Source organism: Microcebus murinus, chromosome 11, assembly GCF_040939455.1.
Source record: "Microcebus murinus isolate Inina chromosome 11, M.murinus_Inina_mat1.0, whole genome shotgun sequence".
Taxonomy (NCBI): domain Eukaryota; kingdom Metazoa; phylum Chordata; class Mammalia; order Primates; family Cheirogaleidae; genus Microcebus; species Microcebus murinus.
Window position 1 is genome coordinate 3475527 of NC_134114.1, and position 13851 is coordinate 3489377.

The 13851-nt window shown below is 43.0% G+C and overlaps 1 protein-coding gene across 1 annotated transcript in view; it reads left to right on the plus strand.

The window, feature by feature from the left end:
* Positions 1–2083: 2083 nt before the first annotated feature.
* ADAMTS16 (ADAM metallopeptidase with thrombospondin type 1 motif 16) overlaps positions 2084–13851 on the plus strand; it is a 133487-nt gene continuing 121719 nt past the window's right edge. The window contains exon 1 of the mRNA XM_020290223.2: positions 2084–2579. Within this exon, the coding sequence (XP_020145812.2) occupies positions 2220–2579 (360 nt within the window). The 5' untranslated portion in view covers positions 2084–2219. The remainder of the gene's footprint in view (positions 2580–13851) is intronic.

Consider the following 13851-nt stretch of genomic DNA (forward strand, 5'->3'; position numbering starts at 1 on the left):
AGCCTGCCCCCCTCAGAGCCGGGTACCCCCAGCGTGCATATTCACACGCCTATCGAGGGGCCACAGCTGGGGCCACCGCGCTGCTCTGCTCTGGGCTCGGCAGAGCTGCCGTGGAAGCTCTGACCTGAGGAAGAGGGAAGCCGTGGGGAGCAGAGGCCACCGCCGACCCTCTGTCCTCCTGCCTGCTTGGTAGGGCTGTCTGCCCGGCCTCGGCCCCCACCTCGTCCTGGGAATCAGGCCCGGGAACTCTTCAGGCAGAGCCTGACCGTCCATCCCTGGCCTTCTCGGCCCCTCCCGGACGAACACCTGCCTTTCCTGCCCACGCACTGGCTGCTGCTGCTCTACTCTTGTGTGACGTCCCGAGCAACCGCTCAGCCACCTGCCGGGATGGAATAGGAGCGTGTGAACCAGCGTCTGCACTGAAGGAGTCTCGCTTGTGAAGAAAACGTTCTTCTTCCAGAAAAGAATAATTATCTGAGTACTATTCACTTCCAACCAAATGCCACGTCTGTAGGATGCTGTTCTATTTTATCTTATGATTCCCAAAATTGTGTCCAGCTCAGGCCAAAGCAGAAAAGGGCCCTGGTTAGTAAGCATCGAACAGAACAGTCTCCTAACAGCATTTGTTGGTAATACAAGGGGAGGATATTCTTAGAATATTAGAATCAATGTCTTCAGGGAGAGGAAGTTGCGTTTTGAGTTTTCAAGGACTGTCCTCCTCATTGGAGGGCTGGGATTCTCTAGCTGCTCTGGTGCCTGGGCTTGACATTGTTTTCAAAGAGCCCTCAGAGTAAGTTTGGAGAAAGGCCTGGTGTCACTCAGAGCTACTATTTTCCAGTGATTTATGGTGAAAAATGCAGGCTAGAAAGCAGGTCCTCTACCAAAGCATGCAGGCAGAACACTCCTGTACCATGGGAGGCACACACAACATAGGCTTAAGTATTTAAAAGGTATAAACCAAGCTAACAAATCGTTCACTAAAACTTTCTGTAGCCCCAGCCTTCGCGCTACCTTCACATGGCCTAAAAGTCCAGGTCTGAGTTGAGAACATGGCACGCAGCAAGATCTGACCGGTAGCAGGAGGCCGGCCCCTTCTCCTGTCTAGGGTAACAGCAAGCTTCCCCTGAACTCTGGCTAGCAGAGCTGACATTGTTATGGTGGTAGTGAGAGAACAAACGCTGCTTATAACCATGGAAAATAAATGGTCATTTTCTAGAAGGGGAGAAACCTCTTTGGAGAAGACAACTAACTACAGTATTTACAGAAAGGCAGCTTAGGGCCACTGACCGTGATCCTGATGGGTGCAAGGTTTCTCTCTGTATTTTCTGCAGAGAGCAGGGCAATGACTCAGATGAGCAGGGGACGCACCACTAGAAGCATTGCCTGTGATCACAGCCTGCAGACCTGTGGGGGCCCCTGAAATTTGATAGCTCCTTGGGGGTATCCTTTACTTACTCTTTTAAAGGAAATAATTTATTTGAATACAGTCTAGGCCAGCACCTTATAGGTTACAGCGGGAGGAAGAATGTGGTGCCTGTCTTTGGAAGGGCACATTTGAAATCTGATCAAGTCCAAGCACCCAGGCCACCGGGAGGGTCAGTGGTGGTTTCGAGCACGAACAAACACACACGTGAGCATTTCCAAATGTTAGCATCTGGAAAACCTGGGACCCGTGTGCATTATGTCTGTTCTCTTGTATGTTCAATGATTTAATGACTAAATATTTTAAAAATTAATCAATAAAGAGTGTCTACCCCGTTTTTCCTTTTAACTGTTTTCTGACAAATTGTGGGTATTCTTAAACTAAAATTTCTTGTCATCTCAATGAAGATATTTGTAGAGAACAGAAAGAATATGACTAAAGGATGGTTTTTAAAACTATAGAAAAGATTACATACGATAGTTACTCTGTCTCTGAAATTTATGAAATATAATCCTAAAGGTCCAGTTTTGGTTTTATTGGGGCAGGAGTCTGTTTTCCCTTGTAAGTGCCATAGAATTTTCTGGATTGGTCATGACACACTATGGGGCAGCATTGACTTCAGGGAGGGCCACGTTTATGATTTTCCCTCTTACCTCAGATGTTATGCATCCCACACGTGGAACCGAGAATGGGGTAAGTGTTGGGTTTCCCCCCATCACTTCTTTCTGGGTGACGATGTCATCTGCTGAGATGGTCTTTTTTTCTAAGACTCGCTGCTGCTGCTCAGGATCCTGGAATGGCTCAGCCGCTCCTCACTCTTTTGATTTCAGAGTACGACCTGGTCTCTGCCTACGAGGTTGACCACAGGGGAGATTACGTGTCCCATGAAATCGCCCATCACCAGCGACGGAGAAGAGCGGTGGCCCAGTTAGGAGTTGACTCTCTTCACCTCCGGCTGAAAGGCTCCAGCCACGATTTCCACATGGACTTGAAAACTTCCAGCAGCCTCATGGCTCCTGGATTTACTGTGCAGACCTTGGGAAAGAGAGGCACTAAGTCCGTGCAGACCTTACCGCCGGAGGACTTCTGCTTCTACCAAGGCTCTGTGCGATCCCACCGAAATTCCTCGGTGGCCCTCTCGACCTGCCACGGTTTGGTGAGTACCGCTCATGGGGCCGGTCAGGAGGCGCGGACGGTGGCGTGTGAAAAGGGGAAGCATAACCAGAGATTTCCCTCCAAATAGCGCAGCCCTTCGTCTGGTATAGCCGTGCAGATTAAGCAGGAGGAACTAGCCAAGCGATACTTTGCAAAATATGTTGCACCACCCCCTTCGGCCCATTTAGAAATGGTGTGCACACCCACCCTTTCGCCCTTGTTGCTTTAAGATAAATGTGGAAGAACTTCCGGCCAGATCTGAATATGTTAACTTCTTAGAAGCTGCTTTTACTCTAAATTACCTGCCTCATCATAAAAACTGGAGAAATGTCTTCCTGTAAATAGAACGGCAGCATTCAACAGATTGGCCATATGGGTTATTTGATCAGATGTTTGAAAGACTTTGAATACTTTGCATCTGCCATTCTGATGACGACAATGTGCTTACAAGTTCAGACATTCATTTGTGGCAGGGCATCGCTGGTCTCACCGGACTGATGGCTCTGTTGGTGCATTTCCCACGTTCTGAACATCTGATGTGGACCCTGCACGTTGCTTGGGTGCTTCAGGTGCTGTGCTTTACGGGGACCCTAGAGGGAGAAGCGTTTAATTTACCTGCAGCCCTCAGGCCTACCCAAGCTGAAATTTCAATGGCTTTTCTTTCCCATTTCTTAAAGTATCTTCGTATTGTTAGGGGGGAGAAAAGCTTAGGATATACTTAGATTCTTGGCCACAGATGAGCCGTTCAGATACAGATGAACGAAACGTGCCTTAGGTGGCTGAGTGAAAATGTGGCATCGGAACCCTTCAAGGTCTGGAGGATGGTAAAGGCTTAGCAAACAGGTTTTTGGACATTAATGCTTTCATTCTGTCTTAGATTTCCTTCCTTCTTGGAGGACAGGAAAATCGTAGCCAGCACCTCATAAGGATGCTGTACATGTGTCAGTGCTGAACGGGCATTCAGAACCAAGTGCATACAGCACATGCAAATGCTAAATCCCACAAAAATGTTTTTTTTTTGAGTATTAACATTCTGCTTTTCTAGGGGAATTTGATATAAGTTGATCTCATTTCTGCTTTCACTTGTAAGAGGCTTTTGGTTTGAGTTGCCAGGGGTTGGGTGGTGGTTATTTGGCACTCTTGTTGAGCATGAAAACAATGTGGCTGAATTTTTCCACACTCTCCTAGGAAAACTAGGTCTTCCTTAATTAATGGACCAGAACTCCCCACGTAATGCACAAAGTGAAGATATCTCTTCCTTGGCTTTTTCCCCACAAAGGCTTAAACCAGAAATGGAAGCCATCTGTATGGCAGCGAGGTGTGCCGTGCGCTTCAGGCTTCGGTAACCTGGCATTTGCTCGTGAACACGGGGCGAGGTGCTTCCCTCGAACCCAGCAGGATGCGAGCTCGCTGGTGTCCCTGGGTGCTGGAAGCCAGGGCTCTGCCATGGCAGTTGAGCCACGCCCTGCCGCCCGTCCTGTGATCGAGCTGTTGAGCAGCTGCTTGACATTCCTGGCTCTCTTTGAACTTGTGAGTTCACAGTGAAAGTTGTAACTGTAAAATCACATGAAAGACAAAGAAATGACAAAGAACATGGACAAAAAATGCTCTGGATAATAAACACTGGCATCTGCTATTGTGGTACTTGGAATAGAAACTTGTGTGTCTTCACTGTTAATCTTCCAAAGACATAAATTGCAGCTTCACTGGTATTTTGTTTATAGATGGCCATTGCATTTGTGACCTCCGCTAGAACTTAGAGTGTGAGGTTTAGGGGCATTAGCCATAAGATAGGATGTATCAAAGGCATTTTAAAGGAGAAAAAAGAAGAATTAAAAAGAAACCCTCTTTTTTAACCAGATAATAAAATATTGAATGAGATCCTCTATTAGCTCTCAAGTCTGTTATTTCTTTCCTGATTAATGGTTACTCATTCCTCATCTTCTTAATCTGTTACTGTTTTAAGAAAAATAGTCTCTTGCATTACATTATGGGTCCTTATTTTTCTTGTCGTTGTTGTCATTCTTGGCTCTTTCAGATTCTAATTAAAGTCCAAGGCAGGTCTCAGTTAAGCTTTTTACAGGGCTTGTAGCTGGCCTTGAATGGCCCTGCTCCCCAGTAGCCATCAGGGGGTTCCCAGGAGTCTCTCCTCCTTCCCTCTTCTCACCTGAGAACAGGACACACCTGTGCAGAGCCCAGTGGCAAGCACTTTGGAAACAAGATTCCTTTGGGTGGGAAAAGCTCTATATTCTATTCTCTCTATATGATCTAAAGGATGAGAGTATTACTTTTAAGTTTAAAAATATATTACTTAATAAAGAGTATAATACCTTGTATCATTTAATTAGAAAAAAATGGTTTGCAGTTGTGAGATGACGCAATTTCCAAATCGATACGTTGTTTTTTCCCCTGGCTCTCAGATTTTGAGTGTGGTCCTCTAATGATTGATTTGAGGAACGCTGTGAAAGTGAATAGTTGATGGTGGTGTCCTGTTTATAGTAAGTAAGTATTCATAAAGAAGAAAGGGAAAACTAAACAGGCATTTTACTTTAGACCTCATTGTCATTGTTCATGACGACCGTGTGAATAATGAGTGACCTTCAGGATTGTGTGTGGCTTGAGGCCACCAGACCTGGGCCCAGGGAGCTCACTGTCTGGTGAGAGAGAAGGACAATCAGCAGTTTTGCCACAGGGTGATGAAACAAGGACAGATGTGGGCAACAGGAGAACCCAGAGGATGGTGCCTTAGCCTTCCTTGGCGGGAGATGGAGAAGGTCGGGATCGATGTGGAAGACCATCCAAAAACCAAGTCCAAGCCCAAATCCATCGTAGTTATGGAAGGTGACGTCCATAAATGGGGCAGTAGCACACAGTCCTGGGGAAGACTGCTCACACCCACCAAGTTCAGGGAAGCTCTTTAACACCACCTGCAACTGTGAAGAGCTTGATATTTGTATAATTAAACCCAAGTATAATACACTAAATAAGATGTTTAAACCCTAAAAATATTTCTAAGGTTATCCTGGTATTGCCATCAAGTATCTTTACTTAAAATATTTCTTATTTAGTTAAATAGGGTTATTTTTGGAAAAATAGTATCTGTTATACTTGTCTCTACAAAATTGACATCACAGATCTGTTGTGGTCACCAGCCACAAGCACACACATGTGTATCACCGAGTAGGTAGCTTCTAATAGTTGGTTAAAGACTGGATAGGCTAACTTGGCTAGTTACAGTGTGGGAGACGACAATGACAATGACAATAGAAGAAAGAACCATAATAAGTTATTGACCTTTCTGTGCCCAATACTCTGCTAATAGCTTTACATTTGTTATCTCACCTAGCCCGATGATGAGTCTAAGGGCTAGGTACTGTTTTAGGAAAAACAGCTTTACTAAGCTATATTTTGCCCTTGAATTAATTGATTAACTATATTGATTAACTCTATTAGTTTAATGGAGTTTCACCTTTTAAAATGTATAATTCGGTGGTTTTTAGTATTTTCGCAGAGGTGTACAAATATCACCAGAATCTAATCGGAGACATTGGCATTATCTCAAAAGAAATCCCTCACAGTCAGCGTGCAGTCCCCTCCTCAACCCCATCCTAGGCACCCCCTCAGGTGCTTTCTGTCTCATAGATTTGCCTGATCTGGCCATTAATTATAAACAGAAGCAGACAGCATGTGGTCTTTGTGACGAGCTTCTTTCACTTAGCATAATGTGTTCGAGGTTCATCCATGTTGCAGCACTTATCAGTACTGTATTCCTTTTTATTGCTAAATAATAATTCATCCTATACTTGCCCCACATATTTTATTTATCCATTTATCAACTGATGCACATTATTGTTTTTACTTTTTTCTGGTTATTGTGTATAATGTGTCTATGAACATTATTTATGCATAATTTTTGTGCGGACATGTGTTTTTATTTCTCATGTGTATATACTTAGGAGTGTAATTCCTGAGTCTTATGAAAACTCTATACTTAATATTTTGAGGAACTGTCAAACTTTCTTCCACAGTAGCTATACCGTTTCATATTCCCCCAATGTGTAAGAGTTCCAATTCCTTCGTATTCTTGCCAACCCTTGTTATTTATTTATTTATTTTTTTAATGTTAACCATCCTAGTGAGTGTGAAGTGGTAATTTCATAGTGGCTTTGCTTTTCTGGTTAGAGATTATTGGCTTGGGAAGCAGGTACACTGTGCACTGCTCACCAATTTGTCTGGGGAGGCAGAACACTCACATAACTAACACGTTTTACAGATTACTGCTCAAGACCACTTCATGAGCCCCATTTTACATATGACTTCCAAGCTAATTCTTAAAAGACTAGGATTTGGACGTAGGTAGTCTGAGTCCAGAACTGGCATTTGAAACCACAGTTCTATTTTGCTTCCCTCGATCATGAAGCTGTGACTGCCATACGGGGGCCTGCAGGCTCACCTATGCAAATTTCTGTTGTGCCATCCTTGAATGCCCTCTAAGGTATAATCACTTGCTCCTTTGGTTTCCACTTCAATGCCATCCTCCCCAGCATCTAACTCTTTGAGCCTGGTGACCTCATTTGTAGTGTATCAGGGAACTCTTTTAAAATATATATGACTTCATTCTATAATTATTTATTGACAGATTTTTTAATACCAGACCATGAACTCTTCAAGAATTACTTTTTATTCATCTTAGTATCCCCAAGTTCTTGTTCCATATTAACCAACATTTACTTTTGTTCTGGCAACTAATGACTGTATTTCAAATTTACAAACAAAAATACTGTATCTTCTCAACCTTTATATTTGGGTATGAACAAGTATAAAATTAGTTTTATAATTTGTTTCATCTGATTTCTTTCTATGAATACTGTTAAACACGGTGATTTTTTTTTTAAGTATGTAGTTTCTTAAGAAATGGCTTAATCACTAGGGTTTTTGACAAAATTATTTTTAGAAATTCGATTAGTCAGTACTTTTAAATGAAGATTTTTGGAAAGGCTTTCTGTTGCATGGGACAAGAATGACTTTTCTTAAAGGATTTCATGTAAGGTTTGTACTTGGATTAGCACTTTAGAAAAAAAGAATGTCGTCTGTCATCTGTCCTTGGCATAAAATCAGCATGAACTTTAGCTCCACTTGCATAAAACATGATGTTTGTTGAGGCATTAATGCATAGGATAGCTATCACTTCTCCTAAAATCTAATTATTCTCTTATTTTCAAAAACGTTGGCAAACTTGTAAATGCTGCAATTCTCAGTTCTATTTATTCTCTCACTTGGTTGGAATCTTACTCAGGTCAGGGTCCTGGGTTGAATTGCACTGAGTTTTATTTCCAGCCACAAACTCCAGGGATTCTCCCTGGAAATCCTAGTCATTGAGAGATTTTTCTAAACACCCAATAAATCCTAGGAAGCTGTCTGAAATACTGCCAAATTTTCAACTGACTTTTAAAAATGTTCTTGGGCCAGGAAAATAAAACAGGAGTAAAAAGGCAGAGACCACGTGGGGGGTGATCAAGATAGTTAATGTGAATGTTGAGAGAAAGGTGTCACTATCTGAGAAGACCAATGATGGCATAACCAGACGAAATTGTCAGTCTTGGGAGACACGCAAGAAAGTTGTAGTGAAGTTAGGTTTTGGATAAAGTGTGCCCAAAGTTGGTGGTGATTAGGGAATTTAAAAGGCAGTTGTAGAAACTAACTGAAAGTATGAATAATTTCATAAATTTATGCTAATTACTTAAGAATAAATCTGAATAGCAAAATTTTGAAATTGACAGAAATGTATTTCATCACTAGAAATAGATCAAAGTAAGATTTTATAAGATAATTTTTTTATACTTGAAGTAACCACAGATTTTCTTACTAGTTTAATATTAGTTGTAAACAAAAAATTAAACGATTAGCAAATTTTAACTATAAAATCCATGGTTTTGCCCCACTTTCCTCATTTTTGAGGTGGTAAAACTGAGATGGAGAGGTTTGGCTGAAGTGACAAAGCCAGGTGGAGTTAGATAGGTCTAAGATGCACGTCTTCAGATTCTCTGCCCAGTGACGTTTTCACTGAAAGCCCTGGATGATATTCCTCTTTCATGATAGGGAAGAGCCCATCAAAGGAGACTGAATGTTGGAATATGTGCACAGATTTTAAAAACAAAGCAGACGTGTCCTTGGTCTGGATATCTGGGCCCAGGAGCATGGGAGAGAGGACAGAGTGACAGGCTTTCCTTGTGGTTATTGTCTGGTGCTCCTGAGGTCCCTTTGTCAGGAGGCAGATGCTTCCCCTGACACCTCCAAGGACAGCTGTCATATGGACTCTGATTGTGGTTAGTTGAATACTTGCCATAAAAGTCATTGCAATGGTCTCATCTGCACAGCTGGTTAGGCAGGATTCTTCCTGGCCAAGATCAACCTGAAAACAGCTAACACGATGTCTTGGGAGAAGCTGAACATGATCTCTGTGGTCATTGCCTCTGGGTGATGATATATGTCTAAGACCATCTGAAAGACAGGATGCCTGAAACCACTTTTTTTTTTTTTTTTTTTTTTTTTTTTTTTTTTTTTGAGGCATGGTCTTGCTCTGTCTCTTGGGCTACAGTGCAGTGACATCATCATAGCTTACTGCAACCTCAAACTCTTGGGCTCGAGCGATCCTCCTGCCTCAGCTTCCAAGTGGCTGGTACTACAGGCATATGCCAACCACTCTTGGCTAATTTTTTGTTTGTTGTAGAGATGGCATCTCATTCTTGCTTAGGTTGGTCTTGAACTCTTGGCCTCAAGTGATCCTCCCTTCTTTGCCTCCCAAAGTGCAAGGATTCTAGACGTGAGCCACCATGCCCAGTCTAAAATCTACTTTTTAAGAACAGCCCAGCTGTTCATGCAAAAGTCCAGCACAAAGAGACTAAAAGAGGACAAATGAAATCAAGCACTCAAAAGCAGCATCTTGCCTTGCCTGAAGTTCAAATAGAGCAGCCTGATTGCATCGGCTTAACATACATGTGACTTTTTTCCTTCTTAAATGTTACCTTCACCCTGGCCCAGCCATTCAAACCTGCCTAACATGCACACACATACACACCTCTTATCCCTGTTTTATTTTTCTACTTAGCATTTATCATTAATTGTATCAGAGTCCACACAATTATTTGAAGAGAGAATTAATACACTGCATTAAAAGGAAATTAAAGAAATGAAAAATTAAAAAGAGAATACTAAAGCACCAGTAGACAGCAACTGCAAGAGGCAGCTACTGCCCTGAGGGCTGAGGGACCTGAGGGGGGAGCTGCCTAGTGCTAAGACTCTGAGAAAGTAGATGTTGCTACTGAAACAACTGCTGCTGCCAGGGCGAAGCAAGACTGGCTGGCAGGAACAGGAAGCAGACAGGAAGCCCACAGGGTCCAGACAGGAAGTCCACAGGGGACAGAAAAGAAGTGAGGGGGAAGACAGGAAGTGTTAGGAAAGACAAGAAGTACACAGGAGCTAGATAGAAAGGAGCAGTTTCTTTCACCTTTCTCAATCTGTCCCATCCCCTTTGTGTCGGCTGTTGACAGAGTTGAAAGGGAGCAGGTGGCAACACAGAAATGGGATTTGTAGAGGTCCAGTCTCAGCATCACAAAGCAGAATTCAAAAGGAGCATTTGGAATTAAAAGATGATTTCTTAATAATAATCAAGCTGCCAACCATGCTAAATATCGAGACTATAGCAGGAATGTTTGACTTTTTATTGCTTTGTCTCTAGCCCTTGTAATAAATAGTGCCTGGCACATAGTAAAGCCCTCAATAAAAATGTTTTCAATGAATGCATGATTTTTTAAATGGAGAAACAAAATTTGTGTTGCTTTACAAAAATCATTTGCACAACCACTGGTTTGAACAGGGGAAAAATAACTCAAAAACTAAAGTAGAGACTTTCTAGCCCTGTCTATGGAAAGGAACTGTCTTGTTAGGCATGGTGACAGGCTTATTCCTGTATGGGGTTGGGGCTGTCAGACCCAATGTGTCCAAACATCCCTCCCCAGTGGGAGGCTGTTCTTGCCCTCTTTCACTACTTTGATTAAAATTAAGTCTCCCATGTAGCTTGCCAGAAGGGAGAAGGAACACTGTGTCTCCTCAGTGGGCTTGGAGATTGTATTTCATGACTAACACAGGTATAAATCAGCACTAAGGGGCTGTGTGTGACAGCGTGTGTGTATATTTTCAGTCTGTGAGTTTGGCCACTCTAAATCACTTCTCAAGGAGAAATTGGGGTATCTTCATTTACAGGCCTGGGGCCAGACCTTGTATCAAAGTGAATTTATACAGTCAGTGGAGTCCTGTCCTTCCTTATTGTGAAAAACAGCCATTCTCAGTAATTCCTCTACCAACTCCCATGAGCCCCAAAACTGAACTGGAAATTACTAGTTATATTTACTCTTTTGTTAATATTTGTTTATATCTAATCTCCTATTATTCCAGGTATATATCTTTTTTACTGACTTTTGATCCTTTTGTGTAATAATAACATCCATCCTTTTGTCATTTAGTGCACATCATTTTTCACTACTCAAGGAGTTTAACTTATTTTGAAAGAACAGTATGTGTTTTAAAGGCTTTAAATCAAGTGAATCTTAGATTTTTAAATTAGTAGCAAATTCAGTGCTAATTTTATATTGTTTATTCTATAATTTCTATAACCTGAAGTTATAGAAAAACTAAATTATAATACCTCATTTGAAAAATTATAATCTATAATAGATTGAATTCCTATTTTTCCTTTTATAGTTAATTCACAATAAATGGATATACCCAATAAGGCATGTATTGTCATTATATCTTAAGAGTTTTGAAGTAAAAGTTAAACTAAAATATGATAAAACTAAAAAAAAAAATTCCACATACTGATTACTCACCAGCTTTATATGAATGATAAAGTGGTTATTTTCCTTTAGTTTAAAAATATTAAAATAATAGAAAGCTTTAATAGGTAATGACATGATATATAATTACTCTAATTTTTGTCACTGAATAGTTATATGTACATCCCTTAAGACATTAGAAATTTGGAACAAAATATGTAAAGTGAAATGTGGTTTAAGCAGTTGGTGATTTTTTTTTTCCAATACGCAAAGTGTGTGAAAACCATCTGCCTCCATAACAGTAGGGTCATTTTATTCAAATCATAATTCAAATTTTCATTTGAATATATTATATCTTTTTTTTCTTAGATGAAAAAGCAAAGCTTGTTCCCTAAATATGGTAAACCCCTCTTTAAAGGCACAGTTGTTGGCAACTTTTTCAAAGAACATTGTTAGTTCAGAAAGGACCTGCCTCCACACAACGTAGTTCAGGTTGTGCCCTGTGGAACTTCAAGAAAAAACGGGGAAGGAGAGGTTGGAAGACTGTTCCATCAGAGTTGAGGCAACCCGCCTGCTCCCTGCCTTTCCACCTCCTCCAGAGAGCAGCCATGCTGAAAGCTGGAAAGACAAGCTCTTTTTTTTTTTTTGAGACAGAGACTTGCTCTGTCACCGCTGGTAGAGTGCCATGGCATCATCACAGCTCACAGCAACCTCAAGCTCCTGGGCTCAAGCGATCCTCCTGCCTCAGCCTCTGTTGCAGCTGGGACTACAGGCATGCCCTACGACACCCAGCTAATTTTCCTATTTTCAGTAGAGACAGGTCTTGCTCTCGATCAGGTTGGTCTCAAACTCCGGACCTCAAGGACCCTCCCACCTCCGTTTCCCAGGTGCTGGGATTACAGCTGTGAGCCACACTGGCCGGAAGGTAGGATCTGGTCGGGTCACAGGGCACACCCCATTGCACTCTGGATAAGCTGCATCTCCTCAGGCACGCCCCACTGCACTCTGGGTAAGCTGCATCTCCTCAGGCACGCCCCACTGCACTCTCAGGCACGCCCCACTGCACTCTGGGTAAGCCGCATCTCCTCAGGCACGCCCCACTGCACTCTGGGTAAGCCGCATCTCCTCAGGCACGCCCCACTGCACTCTGGGTAAGCTGCATCTCCTCAGGCACGCCCCACTGCACTCTCAGGCACGCCCCACTGCACTCTGGGTAAGCCGCATCTCCTCAGGCACGCCCCACTGCACTCTGGGTAAGCCGCGTCTCTTCAATATGGCCGACTCCGACCACCAATTGTGCTCTGACCCTGCGCACGTCTCCAGCCTCCTCAGGGAAACTCTGTAGGCCCAGGACACACCGACTTTAGTGTAAGTTTCAAAATGAAATTGAGCTCCTCACCCCCTCAGGGCCTTAGCACTGCGGTCCCCAACCCCCGGGCCGCCTGCCAGGAAACCACAGCCGCGCATCACCGTCTGAGCTCGGCACCCGCTTCCCCTCACACACCCACGACCGCCCCCCAAACACCGTCCCTGGAAACATTGTCTTTCATGAAACCGGCTCCTGGTTCCAAAAAGGTTGGGGACCGCTGTTGATAGCAGGTGCTGTTCTCTCTGCCTGGGACACCATTCCCGCCCTGTTTCCTCTAGTTAAATGTCGCTTTATTCTTCAGCGCTCAGTTGAAAAGTCACTCCCAGACGTAATACTTCACTGATGCTGCAAGCCAGGACAGGTTCCCTTCTTACGCATCCGTACCTCACCTTTAACTCTTACTTTGGTTATAAGTTTAGTGTCTTCCCCTCTCAAAAGACAAAGAGCACCCTAAGGGTAACACCATGATTGCCATGATTCCTACAGTATGACCAGGGCCCACAGAAGGAGCTAGATGGTTGGATGAGGAGATAGCTGGGTGGATAAATGGGTGGATGGATGGGTAAACAGATGCGGGGGTGGGGGGGATACTTCTTCCATCGATGCTGGAGAGAGTCCCTGTATCTACAGAGAGGCTACAAGGACTGTGGAAATATTAGTCTAGAACTGGACCTAAGTTGAGTTTGGGAGGCATGCCTTCCCCATTCAACCATCAGGCAGGCCCACGCCTGTCTGTGAGGCCCTGGCAGCATATTTCCAAAGCAGGGAAGGAGACAGAACACATGCTCTTCACAATCAGTGATCTCAGGACAGGCCATTTGGAAGTGAGCACTTTTCCACTTGTAACCAAGTGAGCAAGTTTTCTAGTGACAGACAGATAAAGAAAATCTGTAAACAAATTCTAAGTAACAAACTTGGCAATACACTTTGAGTAATATGATGATATGATACAATTTATACAAGGTATAATTCAAGCAACTAGGTGGCATTTGTCCAATTCTTAGCCTTTCGTACCTAATGCATGAGCATACAGACATTGTAATTGCTATTTCTCAGTCTCCTAGTCATAT